Source organism: Eucyclogobius newberryi, unplaced genomic scaffold (genome assembly GCF_026437365.1).
Source record: "Eucyclogobius newberryi isolate DKJ021-1_F unplaced genomic scaffold, fEucNew1.0.hap1 SCAF_10, whole genome shotgun sequence".
NCBI classification, from domain to species: Eukaryota; Metazoa; Chordata; class Actinopteri; order Gobiiformes; family Gobiidae; genus Eucyclogobius; species Eucyclogobius newberryi.
Genome location: NW_027315724.1, coordinates 21984339 through 21999553, shown reverse-complemented (window position 1 = coordinate 21999553; position 15215 = coordinate 21984339). Strand labels below are relative to the sequence as shown.

At 40.3% G+C, this 15215-nt stretch overlaps 1 protein-coding gene across 2 annotated transcripts in view; it reads left to right on the top strand.

Annotated features, from left to right (window-relative positions):
- grik4 (glutamate receptor, ionotropic, kainate 4) overlaps positions 1–15215 on the top strand; it is a 194165-nt gene that overhangs the window by 114562 nt on the left and 64388 nt on the right. For both annotated transcript variants that reach the window (XM_072462977.1, XM_072462969.1), the window contains exons 6-7: positions 112–290; positions 4880–4933. In XM_072462977.1, the coding sequence (XP_072319078.1) occupies positions 112–290; positions 4880–4933 (233 nt within the window). The remainder of the gene's footprint in view (positions 1–111; positions 291–4879; positions 4934–15215) is intronic.

Sequence of the window (15215 nt, the reverse complement as noted above, 5' to 3'; positions counted from 1 at the left end):
TATTAGTCAAAAGAAGTGATGGAAAAAAAAACGAAATTCGCTATGACAAAACACGACTTGGCGGCCTCAAATTCATCACCGTTTATCTCCTACTGTTATTTTCTCTTGTAGGCTTACTGAACCTGGAGCAGCTCCTCAGGCAGTTCCTCATCTCCAAGGAGACGCTGTCGGTGCGCATGCTTGACGACAGCCAGGATCCAACCCCGCTCCTCAAGGAGATCCGGGACGACAAGACCGCCACCATCATCGTAGACGCCAATGCCACCATGTCGCATATCATTCTGGAGCGGGTCAGTAGGGGTCATGTGTGCGGGAAAAAAACACTGTCTTGATTCATTCTGATTTATTCTAGTGATGTTGCCACGAGGTGCGCGCTTGCTGAGAATTGCCGACGGATGAAATGTTGGCGGGTAAAACGAAAATGTTTGCTTTCAATTTGCAGCAGAAGTACTTCGTAAGACTCCAGCGTTTGCATGATTATCCAAAGATAATGGCCGATAAGCAAAGTAAAACAAGCCCTAAACCATTTGGCAGTTGGTGAATTGATGAACATTTGGCAGTGGGTACATTTTCTGTCGGGTGATGTGGTCCAAAAGGAATGAAACCGAGGCATCTTGTCAAACAAACATTCAATCAAATTATATGGTTGACAGCATTAAATCAAGTTGTAATCCATGACTCATCTTGTATAGCAACTGTTTAGCAGGGTTAAGAGGATTACTGCGATTACTGGCTTATGGAAGAAGCTTTTTAGGCTACTTTTAAACACAAAATATTAATTTACAAATAGTTTACCCCGCTGCCTCTCTCTTACTTGTTGATGAAGAAAAAGTATACCGTATTTTCCGGACTATAAGTCATATATATACTGACTTATATACTCCGGAGCGACTTAAATGTGATATTATTTGTTATTTTCACACAACCGCATTTCATACTCCAGTGCAACTTATATGTTTTTTTTTCTCTATTATGCATTTTTGGGCTGGTGCAACTTATACTCCGGTGCAACTTATAGTCCGGAAAATACGGTAGTCTCACGTGTGGTCTATTTCCATCTTTAACCTAACAGTATGACACTATTGTTGTTTTTTATGAGCTGATAACCTTGCCATTAATAAAAATTCTCCGAGCACTTATCCATACGCCATATCTTCATCTCGAGCATGGTGGGTCCTCGCCTGGCGTTTGTTATTGGCTTATAAAGCGGGGCATGTTCACGAAGCGGGGAGAGTGTGACCGCAGAGTAATTAATGCACACCTCATTATGCGCTGAAGGCGATGGATGCACGGGCGGAGTGGAGCTGACAGTAACTGAGAGCCGCGAGTCGAGATGTTTCTCTCACATGTCCCTCTCATTTCTCAAACTCTTCTCTGTCTTCACGTCGAAACCCTCCGCTCAATCAACTGTTCACGCTCCCATCAGTGGTCATCTTGTCGCCATGGCAACGTTGGCCACACCAGGTCTGAAATCAGTCAGCCGCCACAGTGGGACGTCTCTCTTTCTTTTGTTCACTTTTTTTTTCCCTTCTGTTTCACTATGTATTGTATTCTTCTTTCAACAGTTTCATACAAATGCAGTTTGATTCTATTTCTCTCATGTTCTACCTTGGGTACCACTGTGTGAAGTATTCAGCGTTTGTGCCGTGAAGTTGGCAGTGCTACTTTCAGCGGAGTATCCAGTCTGGTGTGATGACTAATTTGTGTAAATGGAATTGTCTGCCTTTTGTTTTGCAGAGGATTTCCCTCTTCTCTCTTGTTACATCAAACCCCAGTCTCTCTCAGAGTTTCAGCCGGCTGCCCACCATTGTGAATGTAATCAGAGTCAGTCAGACCACCACTGTTGCACACGGCTGGACAAAACAAAAGATTGATAATAAGCCTGGTATTTCTCCTCTCAAATGCTCGCTCTGAAAAGTGAAATGTTTAGGGGAACGGAATCATTGCGTGTATTAATCCCAAATGTTCAGGTTGAACAGTGGTGCAGTGTTCTTCCCGAAGAGGTCAAAAGGTTGTTCTCCAGGCGGACCAACTTCACCCTGTTGTTGTTTGTCTGGCTTCTAGTATTTTATTAAAGGACTTTTCCTGGTGAATGAATATGAAAGGATAGTCAGTTCAGTCTGTGCCTCCAAATACAGGCTGTGCTCAACCCCTATTTAATGCAACAGTCCCTAAAGTGAACAAGTGGAAGATGATAAATAAATACATGTTGTATTACCTTGAAACATTGTGTTAATTTGTTCATGTTCTGTTCTAAGCAGCTGCACCTTCCCTGGAGCAATAACTACACCTTACATTTTCCCTGTAAAAGCTGTGAAATATATTGACTTAATTTTGTCTTTAATAATGCAAGTCATTTCCACATCGCTTGTGTTGTTAATACTCTTTGAAAAGTCAACACCTCACAATGACATCCTTTCCTTAAACAAACAGTGCGGCGACTGTGCTATTCTTTCAAAAATAACGACAGAGCAGATGGGCTTCTCTGTGAGGGCAGCTCACACTTGGAACACTGTCCCAGCCAATATTAGGACAAAATTTGGTCCTGAACAATCAAATCTGCTGTCACAATGTGCAGTTTTACTCATGTTTCAAAGGTTTTTCGTCTGGGTTACATATTCCTTTGTGCTGTCCTGTGAAATGTTCTTGCCAATTGCTTGTGTGACTGTTTTGACAAGGTTTACTTATCTTAACACATTTTGGACCTAAAGTTCCCATGGGAAATTGGCAGAAAAGGGGCCCTAAATACTGAACAGTGCAGTGCAGTAACAGGAGAGGGACAGCCAATGTTTCCCCCCATGTTTGGATGTTTTTCTGCATAAAAAACCTACTGTACAGCGGAGCTCTTCGATGTGAAACCGTTTTCTCTTAATAATAATAATAATAATAATAATAATAATAACTTTTATTTATATAGCGCTTTTCAGTGACCCAAAGACGCTGAACATAATAAAAAAAAAGGGGGGGTATTTACATACAGGGGGGGACAACACGTACAATACACATTAATATACAGATAAAATGAACAAGACAGAATAAGTAGAGAGAAAAAGATGGGGATGTAACAGGGGGTAGAAGAGTAGGCAATGGGGTAGAGGAGGCTAGGGGTAGGGGAGGTCATAGGCTTGGGTGAAGAGGTATATTTTTAGGCGGGATTTGAATGTTGTGAGTGAGGGAGAGTGGCGGACAGGTTGGGGGAGGGAGTTCCAGAGTCGGGGTGCTGTTCGGGAGAATGCTCTGTCGCCAAAAGTTTTGAGTCGGGATGTTGGTGCAGTCAGGGTGAGAGAAGAGGAGGATCGGAGAGCTCGGGAGGGGCGGTGGGGGATGAGGAGGTCAGACAGGTAGGGGGGGGGGCAAGGTGGTGAATGATCACTAACTAAGTGTATTGTAATGACTCAGACAATCCTGAAATAATGGACTCTGAATCGTAAATATTAGATGCAAGTTATGTAATATTCAAATCTAGACTGATCTTGTATGAACAGTGGTACTGTACGGTTTAACACATACCAGTGGTGTGCGGTGCCTTTATGGATGGGCAAGCAGACCTAGGGTGTTCATCAATATTTATTGGATAATAGAAAATTGAAAAGAAAAAATGGGAGAGTGGGCTTTGAACCCAGGTCTCCCACTGAAGGGGGGACACCTGTTCTACTGAGCCAAACTCTGACACTTTAATTCAGTACTAAATGGATGAAATAACCTCACTTCACTGACCAATTCATTACACAACTTAGCGTTCTATGTTGTTAAATGACAGCTTGTATTTCTAACTAGCATCTACTCATTGGAAACATGAACAGAATCTAATCTATAAACAAATAAGTTTTATAAGATAATAAGATGAGTTTTTGAAGCTTGGCCTTGATTCCCACACAGGTTTATTCCGTGTGGTTTGAGCACAGATCATGGGTTTGAGGCCGTGTGGTCCTCAGAGCGCATGCACGGACCTCTAAAAGAAGCTGCTGTCCGCTCTGGTTCTAAAAGCTCATATTAGAGAGCGGAGCATGAACTGGACACGGCCTCATATTATTGCGCCGCTGTGGTGAAAGCAGAACCATTCTTCCTGCATAGTAATCCCCAGCGGCCTGTAAAAGACTCCGTGAGGTCAGCCAAGCTTCAGCAGCAGAAGTGAGGGTAAAACGGGCTTATTTGGATAGATTTTAGAACAATTCATATATAGTTGTGATCACTGATTGCCCTGACCGCACACCACTGCCACATACTAAAGCTCAACATTGAAAAGCGTCTGAAAATGAAATCTTAAATCGTTTGTCAGCTCCTTTGATATTCCAAACGCCTTTTTGTTTTGCTCGCTAAATAAATGTGCATGACTAATCCCTTTATTCTATTTATCTCCGGTCAAGTTGCAGATTGGAGTGGCTGTTGTTCAGAAGTTTGAAAGTTTTCAGTTTGTTTTGTTGTGGTATCGTATCTATCGCACATCCCTGGGGCCACACGGAGTCTGAGCGCTGCATCTTCCCTCGCATGCTCTGCTATTAATGAAATGAAAGCATGGAAGTTCACCCTGTCCTTCACAACTGCTTCTCCCTGTGACTTTGATTTACTCAAATTGTGAGACGGGCCTGCAAGCGGCATACTAATGCTCTCAAGAAATTAATTGCTCCATTGAGAGGCGTCGTCAGATAAGAACGTGTCTGGTTTGATCAAGATGTGGATTTGATCTGTCAGCAGCGCGGTGGAGATGGACTCCCCCTGAATCACTGACCTCCCACCTTCTCTCCACACCTTTTACTGGCTCGATGCTTTAACCTTCTTGTCATGCGGGCGACCTTCAGTTTAACATCCTTTTGTGTCAAATCCACTCTTCAATTGTTCTTCTGTAGTATTCTGACCCAGGTTTGTGCTCTCTCTGCAGGCCTCTGAGCTGGGAATGCTGTCTGTCTACTACACTTACATCTTTACATCTCTGGTAAGCAATTACACTGTATTCTGACTGTAGATGCAACTAGACACAATATACATTCGTTTCAGAAGCGTTTATGCTTTGGGGATTATCCTCCTTATATTGTCCAATTATCATATGTCTCATTGGTTGTAGTATTAGCCCTGCTTGTATCTTCTGGACTATAATTCGCACTGGAGTATAAATCGCATCAGCCAAAAAATGCATAATAGAGAAGAAAAAAACATATATAAGTTGCACTGGAGTATGAAATGCGGTTGCAAGTGTGAAAATAACAAATTATATCACATAAGTCGCTCCAGAGTATATAAGTATAAAGTATAATTATAAGTCGCACTACGGCCAAAACTATGAAAAAAGGTGCGATTTATAGTCCAGAAAATACGGTTCTTGGTTTGGTCTTGTTCTAATCCTGGTTTAGTCATTGTCTAGCCCAGGTGTCCCTGTTCAGTCCAGACCTCATTTTAATGTTTTGTGTGGGTAAACAAATTGTTAAATTTACTTTTTGTAAACCTCACATTATATCATAAACATGTAGAGTCATTTGAGTAAACTGTGCATAAACTGTAAGGGCCAGGGACTCAGTTATAGTCCATTAGTCCATTTAAGACCTAAAAAGTCTTCAGAATATGTGACAGTGGAAAATGACATGTTTTGACCTTTATGAGAGATGTGATTTGGGCACATCAGGGCAAAGAGATATGAGGGTTATCATAAGATCATAAAGATGGTGCCTTGGAGAAAATGTGATACTATAGTAAACTTAACAGATAGCTGCTCCCTAATGGAAATTAATGAGGTTGGAAACACTTTGCTCTAATAGTGCTGTGGGGAGGATTCACATCAATCTAATTTATGACTCATTAAGAGCAGTCCGTAGCTCTTCATGTTGTGCTTCACAGCTCTAACAAAGAGCAGAGTAAGTCAGTGGTATTAGCACCTGATCATGTCTGCTGCCCCTGTGACTTGGGAATGAATGAACACAACATGTGGGCTAATTCTGCTCATTTGGCTGTGCATCTTTATGAGCTACAAGAACATATAGTGTCTGCGTGATGTCACGCAGACACTATATGTTCTTGTATTTCACATATTTTTTATTATTATATTTTCCATTTAGCCAGTTTCAACTCCTTAACGCCTCAACTGATTTCAACATGTTATACCTCATTATGATCGCTTTTCACAGTAGTACGTGTGCTATACTTTTGACATTTGAACAACTTGTACTTTTTGCAGAATTTTCAAAAGTATTTTTACTTTTTCCCCGATTTAAATTAATTTGGGCATTATGAGTGTGAAAGAGAGTGAGAGAGAGAGAGAGAGAGAGAGAGAGGTGTGAGAGGTGAGAGAGAGAGGAGAGAGAGAGAGAGAGAGAGAGAGAGAGACTTAATGCTTTAAAACTTTCTCTCTGATGTAACTTGCGTAGCTGTGACTGGCCACTAAATGTCGACTCCACATGAGCCTGTGTTTCCTTTTGCTTGTATTTAGTTCATAGGCTATTTAATCTCTTATTTCCTTGTATGCAATTGGGATTAAGATTGACTGTTCCTCATGTTTGACGTACGCTGCTCTCCCCGTCACCATTGAATTGTTCGGCTGGCACTGACCCCGCCCTCTGCTTGGTGCACGTACATGACTTCATTCAGAAACTCTTGATAGAGCGAGTTTTGAACACAGATTTATCCAGAGATGCTCATGTCTGGATTAGTGTATACGTCTAGACCAAACGTACACATGTCACAGTGAGTGGTTCTCTCTGGGTGTCCATTCTACATTCACCTACACATGCTCATTAGGCTAATCTTCCAGTAGATGCTCCTGACCTTCTGTGTCCCTGTAATTTAGTCAGGAGGTTTTAATAACGAGAATAGATAATTACCAATAAGAACTTCTAAAACATCATGTTCAGTGTTTGAGATATGAAATTGAACATGTGGCTGACAAGCTTGTGTTTGAAAAATAGACCCATCATTACACTAATTGCCTAATGTGTTTTGTCAGTGTGTAGCAGCACACAGGTTTGACTTAAAGATCACAGTGGATGCTGGGGGCCTATTTGTGACACAGCATCTGCTCCAAAGACCTTCTCTTTTTCTCACAGTCGCAGTCCTTCAGCTGTTACATCATTTAGAGTAAACTCGCTCTAACACTTTGAAGAAAGTGTACTGGCTCATGGAATCATGAGCCAGTACAATCGTGCATTTTAGTTTGAAACTTTCTTGAAAACATTAAGCCTTCAAACTTGTGTTAAAACTGGTTATGTTAAACGTGGTGCATCAGGTGCAGGTCAGTGCTTATAATGCAGGTCAAGCGGGCAAGGTCTCTTCTCAGCCAATCAAATCTCTCCTTTTTCTCATTACGCCAGAGCATTATGTAAATATGAATTTGATATTCTTGATTGAATTAAATGTGAAATCATAATTTGTTTAACACAGCCGAAAATATAAAACATTACAGACAGAATTAGTTCCACGTTATGGCAATAACACACTGCAATTGTAATGTGTGCCATTTTGACGTAGCATTCATTCTCCCTTTAACAATTTAGTTATTGTCCTAAAACACGAGAGCAAAGACTGACATTGTACGTTGAATGTACACATTTAGTGAAGCGGAACATTTGGACAATGCTCTGTCACATACATTTGTGTCTTTTGTCTACTACATGATCAGAGCTTTACAGTGCTCTATAGCAGTGGTTCTCAACTTGGGGGCGGTGGTTTTGCAAATTGCAAATTGATCCCATGGTCTTAAACCAGCTCGGCACCTTCGAATGCAGTGGTGAATGTAGATTCTTATTTTTCCTTTATATAGGTCGATATCTTCAAACTAAAATCAAACATTAGGCATGAGTGTACTTTGGGTGTAGCCTACGTTTTACGTCTAGGGTTGTGATGCCGGCGGTTGTTTGCGGGGTGCAACTGAAAAGCTTGAGAACCACTGCTCTAGAGGAGGGGGATGAAGGTGAAAAAAACACTCTTCATCTACATAAATACAGTATATATTTATACAGTATACGTATACAGTCTTTTTTTGCATACCTTTTTAGTTCATAGAAATGTATTTAATGGAATTAATTTGTGGGAATGTGGAAAGGCTTTCTTAAAAAATAGAATTATATGTGTTAAATCAGCAGTGTCCAAACCTTTTTTGACAAAGGTCTGAATATTGAAACAGACAAAAAGCAGTGCTGATCGAGGGCCATGGACTGGTGCTCAACTATGTGAAATCAATAATGTGGATTTAACATAGGTGAAACTGAGGACATTCAAACTTCTTTTTTCGTTGAACCAATTCAAACCAGTAAAAAATGTAGGCATATTTTACCTTTTGAAGGCACCATATAAAAGAAAGTGTCCTTAGAACTTTCACTTTGATCAAAAGTCAATATAATCTGTGAGAATTGCTGTCAAATGTTAAAAAGTCTCATTATGCATGATCAAATATTGAAGGTCTTGGGAATAGTTTGAATGACTTCTTTGAACATGTGTATGTGTATAACCATGCTAATATATTGCCAATTATAACATCTTATTTGTTGAATTCACATGTGATTCAACTAAAGTAATAATAAATATATTGTAGTATTTAGATGAGCGAGACTGTGTGATTTACTGTCCCTATAAATGAAAGTACTATAACATTAAAAGCGCCATATAAGAAGTGAATTACTTTTCACTTGTACAATAACGGTGCATTAAATAATTGCCTTTTAATTCTACAAACGCCAAACATGTGTCAGCTCTTTCTTCACTTTTTTTTATCTGCTTTTTCTTTTTTCTTGCTTTTTTTTTTCATTTCCCTCTTGTGGTGCCTGCATGCTTTGCTGACTCTTCATTTATCTGCACTCCTGACACCCCTGACTAACGACGTGCCAGACCGCTCCCCTGCCTAATCTGTTTCCACAGAATCATCTCACAACCCTCATCAATGCAGCGCCTCAAATTTTGTCAATTCCTCTTAGGGAGACGTTGACTATCTTCATTTCACGTGTTTTGTTTGCACGCTTTGTTCTTAATCTAGCACAACGCCGTATTTGAGCTGACAGCGCCGTAAGTGTGAACACTCTGCATGCGTAAGGCCGCGCTTTAGTCAATAGCAGCGCTGCACAGAAGATGGATGCACGTGCAGAAGGGCTCGTTCATCAAGTGTCATTAGAGCTGTCTGCAGTGAGAATGCTGCTGAGCCTTTTTTTGCGCGCGTAACCGTTTATTAAGAGTTCAAAGTACATTCAAAGAGAAGGTTACAATATGCTCTGTCCTCATCAACATTATCTCTGCTCCTCTAGACCTGGATAACGCAGCCTAATTTAGGAACAACCATTTACTTGGCTTAATGTTGCTGATCATTATGAAGCAGGAATTTCGGAGCAAAAAAAGACATTACACGCACTGATTGCTTAAATCTTAAATATTGTGTTGTTTTGGGCTTTTTAACTACCTTGTGTTCTCTCACCTCACAATTCCTCATGCTAAATCATAATGAGCTTCAATTATTAGATTGTAGGGTCTCAAACTACATGTATTCAGTTTATGATTAAGGGAGATTTCTTAGCAGAAACGAGACAAGACGGGGCACCAGGGTAAAACCCAAAGAGCTAAGATACGGTCCTTAATCGCGCTCGTTAAAAAGGTCTGAAGGGTGTTTCACGATTCAGGGACTTACACATAGTCTAATCAAACAAACAATAGTCAATAACTCTTTCGTGTAGTTTATTTATCCAAAGGGCAATCAAAAACACCGGAGCAGAAATGCGCACAGGTAAATCACAGGTGATGTTATATCAGATTTGACAGCAAATTTCATGCAGATAATGTTAAACCAGGGTTTTGCCTTTGATAATCAAACGTGTCTATGCTAATCTATATCAAAAAGGGGGAAGTGAGAAGCTAAAAGGGAGGAGGAACAGCTGAGCTCTACCCAAACCACGCCACAAAAGAACCGCACGCTGAACTCGGCTTACGGTTTGTAGAGACTCGGTCCGGCTGGTCCTTGTCCGCGGACGAGATCCGTAGCGAGGCGTCGCGTGTAGCGGTGTGGCGGCGAAGGTTCGTGAAGCGGGCGGCGGCTGTGGAGCGGTGTGCTAGCCGTGGAGCGGTGTGCTGGCCGTGGAGCGGTGTGCTGGCCGTGGAGCGGTGTGCTGGCCGTGGAGCGGTGTGCTGGCCGTGGAGCGGTGTGCTGGCCGTGGAGCGAGGAAGCCAGCGGCGGCTGTGAGGTCCTTGGCGCCGGTGGCAACTGAGGCGATATCCGAGAGTTCCTTAGCGGTAGAACGCTTTAGCGGCGTGTTAGCTCCTCACGCGGCCTTTACTCAGATGAGAGCGTTGCGCTAATCCACGTAAACGGCGTAGATTACTTCAAAAAGGAAGAGAAACGAAGTTGCAAAGAAAGTCTCTGTCTGGTTTAGCGCTTAAGCTTAGTTCCAGGTAGTTCCAGGTGGTTTCAGGTGGTTTCAGAGTCCAGGGCTGGCATGGCCTTGTCGAACACGTGACGGACGGATTTTTGTTGAGAAAAAGGAAAAGTGAAAGGCTCGTCCGTGGAGACGGCTCCCAAGAAAAAAGACAAAGTGGATGAGAAGAGAAGAGAAGAGCAAGAGCAAGGGCAAGAGAGCGTTTCTAGCTTGGAGCGTCCTTTTGATACCTGGCCCGCAGGGCATGCTGGGAGCGAAAGGGGCGGGCGCTACTGCGCAGACTTCCCATTTAACATTTCCTGGTCGAGAAAATAAAGCTAGAGTAACGTAAATAATGGCAAAACATTTAAACCCTGTTTTAACATTTACACGTTAAACACTTTTGGGCAGTTTGTACACATTATTTCTTGAGGTAGATACATTTTACATCTTCTTTCACCTGTGATGGGCACTCGAGTTAAAGCATTGGGAATTACAAAACCTTAAACAGTGGAAAAATACGTAACACAAGGTGAAACATGCGGTGTACGGAGTTGATTCGGACAAACATTCATGGCATAATCACATAAAACAGTTTTCATCGGGGCGTCCTCCTGTAAGACTGTGGGGAGAAGATCTGTTATCACACAAGTCACAGCGGCTCCCTGCGGTGAGGGACAGAGGGAGAACAAAAAAAAACCAATGTTCAAAGACAGATTTTCTGTTATCTGGCCGTGGAATGTCCATCTCCATTCCCCTACAAGATCATTACAAGTGCCTCATGTGTAGTTAGAGCTAGTTAGAGTTTGAACCATTGGATTGCCTATGCTTGTCCTTCTTGTCGTAGCGTTGCAAGTTGAGCTTTAGCAAATTCTATTACAGATTGAATAGCTCCCTTGAGGAACATTGTTATTGCACATAAAAGTTCTTACTCATCCGGTTCCCTTGTTGAAAAGTGTTTCTCGTTCTGCACACACTTAAACATGTGCAAGCCTCTCCCCAATAACCTGTGCGCACTCATCCGCTCGGTTGTCGCACCACGGCTCCATCTAAGTGATTTGTATCCCGCGATCCCAGCTACTCGCCCCGATTGAATAAATCACCTCTGGTCGGCAGTGACTCATCATATGTTGACGAGACGCCTAATGTCATTTGAAGGTTAGCCGAGCGCTGGAACCGGGCCACCTCAGCCTCATCTGGGATCTCGATGAAAGACGTTTTCACGTGCAACAGTCAGAATCCGGGCGTCGACAAACAGTGATGCCTGACATATTACCCCCCCTTCTTTCCCCTCACTCTGTTTGTTTTCCTCTTCATGTCCCATTTCCCCGCCGCAAAGCCGTGATCCCTCTTGTCAAAGCAGTCATTGTTATGCGCTGCCACCACTTCCTGACTGTCACATGCACATAAACACAGACTCGAGAATTAGAAAAGTCAAATAACACGCACAATGTCACATTCAGCCACTGGAACGTCGAGCTCTGTTATTTATCACACTCTATATACAAAAATGTCCCTGTGTATGACAAAAAAGACCTGGATTTTCTCACATGGCGGCACTAAAATTGGAAGCATTGGAGAAAAATTGCCTTGGTTTATTGTGGGTTTTGTTTTTTTGGCACTTCGAGACAGATATTAAGGTTACATCTGATATTTGCTTAATAGATTTTTATAAATTGTCTTCTCTTTTGAAACCAATTGCACAATATAACTCTAAAATAAAAAAAAGCCTGTTTATGCCAAGAATCCTTTTACGTCTGCGAGATGCCTTCCACTTTAAGACTTGTTGCACTCTCCAGCCAGATTTATTATGCACTGCAGTTGGTGGTTTCAAATTCAACCTGTTTTTTTAATCCACTGTTATTATTTACGTCACTTTAACTCTCAAAAGCCAAGAGTGGAGTCCACCTGCCGTTCTGTTTGAAATTTATTCACCTGCACTTTCCTCAACAGCCACGCCACTCGTGTTTGTGAATGGACTATTCACATTGAAAGATCAACAACTCAACAACAGATAGCTTATTAACCTCAAATCATTCTTGTCAGGCAAACTACTTTAGAGGGCAACCACTGTGACTGTGAAAACGACAGCAATTTAATTAATGCCACTCCATGGCTTATGTAAAGTTCATATTTTTCTTGTTTAGACAGAGAGTTTGAGAACCAATCAACTGAGTAATGGGAAAGGTAATAGGCTGCGTGGTCGGTGACAACAGAGAGCTGCATCTATCCATCCAGAATATAAACTACCGGTATGACATTAATATGTCTAAGCTGTGTGCTTCACTAAATACAGGAATCATAATGAAATCATACATCTGAAAACATCTGTAATTCACCAATAAATGCTTAAGTAGGACTGTAACTAATAATTATGTTAGTAGTGACTAGTGATTATTTTCTCGACCACGATTATTTCTATTTCTACTTTGAGATTTTTTTAAATAAACAAAATACAGTTTGAACAATGGTGATTGGAAGGCTTCTGTTTACAGATAAAATGTTTTATAGATGAAAATCCGAAGCAGTTTATTGTTATTTTGCACTTTAATAATAATAATGCCACTGTTTTGTAATGAAAAGGTATTTTCTTTTGTGTTTTAGAGTCTGTCAAATACGACTACATTTATTTCTGACGATCTGATTAATAATCTGATAGTCTTCTCTGGGTCAGACATAAGTGTGGTCGTGTGTTAAGGTTCTTTAGCTGTTTTGGACTTGATGTGCTTGTGTGTTAAGCGATCATGCACAAAGACCCGCCATGTGCAGTAGAATAAACTATTACCTCATCCCTCAACTGTAAAAATCTGTACAAATATATGCTTTTGACAAGTGAAGACAAATAGTACTTTGAAAAACGTGTACATGTATCCAGGACAGGACAGGTTAGATTTGCACTATTATATTATTGTTCTTTTTTTTTTTAATAGCCAGCATGGATAAATATTAATTCTGTCCCAATAATACACATTTTTACAGTGTTGTTTGCTGGACAGTCTCATATTTATTCAAAATATTGTCATTTTAACTGTGAAGACATTCGTTCCCATTTTCTTCCTGTTGGCTCCTAAGTTCCTAAGGCAGAAGCGTTGTGCCGATTGAAAACGTCACATTGAAATGCATTGTGGGAAATGTACACGCTTGCTTGAAGTGTGGGGAGAAGTACGGATCAAAACGTTCTAAAGAATGGGGACGCCCTGCACCCTTTAGCGGCTCGTCATGAACACACATTTGAAGTATTGGGAAAGGGCCGTTCTCGTAATAGAACTCATTTCTGTCCTTGGAAGTGATTTAGCTCTTATTTGATGAAGCCTCTTGTGTGTCCAATGCCTCGTCCGCCCACCTTTTTGATCTGGTCTCGTCCATCTACTCATCTCTCTTCTTTTTCATGATCCAGTAAAATCATCAATAAATGTATCAAGGCATTGATTTCTTGCATTGATCTGTTTCTACTTCTATTACATGTGGAATATGTGATTCTCAAAGGTTAAATTGACTGGATAATTATGGGTTGTTGATTGGTTGTACAGTACAGTATATGGGTATTGTGCATTTTTATGAATACCATTGTGAATGTATGAGTAATGTAGAGCATTTACTCTGGGTTTTGTCCTTGAAAGCTGAACTAACTTTCATTGCCTGATACATCTTTTTTTTCCCCCATTAAATATTTTATTTAAAGACAAAAAAACACTTAGTTTTACTTAGATGTGAGCTTCACTTTCAATGAGGGCGTATGACTAATGGCTGTAATGGTATTAAACGCTTTAAAACATCTCAACATCTCATCATATTTGAGCTTGTGGGACAGAGGGAATGGATACATCAATCATCTATAATGGGCTATCATCAAATAACTCTTTACAAGAATAGTTCATAAATAAATTAACAAATGTGTTTTTAAAAGAGGATTTAATTCATTTATTTGGAAATGCTCTAATCAAATTGATTTGTAAAGATAATTTGAAAAACAAATACGTAAACACTTTTATGAGAGGAGTTTTTAAATCGATTTAATTAATTGATTCCCAAAAGCTTTTATTACAACTGTTTTAAAATGAATCTGCAAATATTTTACTTTAATTTACAAATGTTTTTAGGAAAACCTTTTGCAAATAAAGTGGAAAAGTGGTACAGTGAAGCTAAACGGAGAAGCAAGACAATTATTGTCTTGCTTCTCCGTTTAGCTTCACTGTGGCTCTCCTGGTCCAAATAATACAAGTGAACTATAAAGCAGTGACGGCTGGTGACGGGGGCTTTTTGACATTACCATGGTCTTTGGAGGGGTTTAATGTCCAAGGTGTGAATATTATACATTGGCTGTACAATACATATTTTAAATACACATTTACAACTGAATTAATTAAGAAAACAAACTTCATTTCCACTTTTGTTAATGGTAATACTATGACTTCAGAATCCATTTGTGAGAAAATACATTTGACATAAAATTACGTTTTACATTTAATATAATAGAAATATTGATTGTAAAGAGCAAAACAAGTATTCTCAGTGATACTGCACCTTATAGTGCATAGTAGCAATTACTACATGAAGAAAAAATAAAAAACACAAATTATTGTTTCGTAAAACAGAACAGAAAATTAAATAAAAAGATTAGCTTCTAAGTGGCATTCGTTGACCCAAACTAAATGTGTAAATCAAAAAATTTAATTTTTATATTTAATTTTCACAGACAACATTGCTGTATGGAAAGTTTTTCTAAAAGACATGCCATTCTTTCATGGGTTTTCTAATAACCAAACCATCTATTTATGAATAGAAGTTCAGCGTTGGCTTTGTGCAGCGTAAAAAACTCAAAATAACTCTGTTTACAGTCAAGGTGACGGAGCACAAGTGCTTCAGGTTCAACACATCAGAAGTCTCATCGGCTCAGAT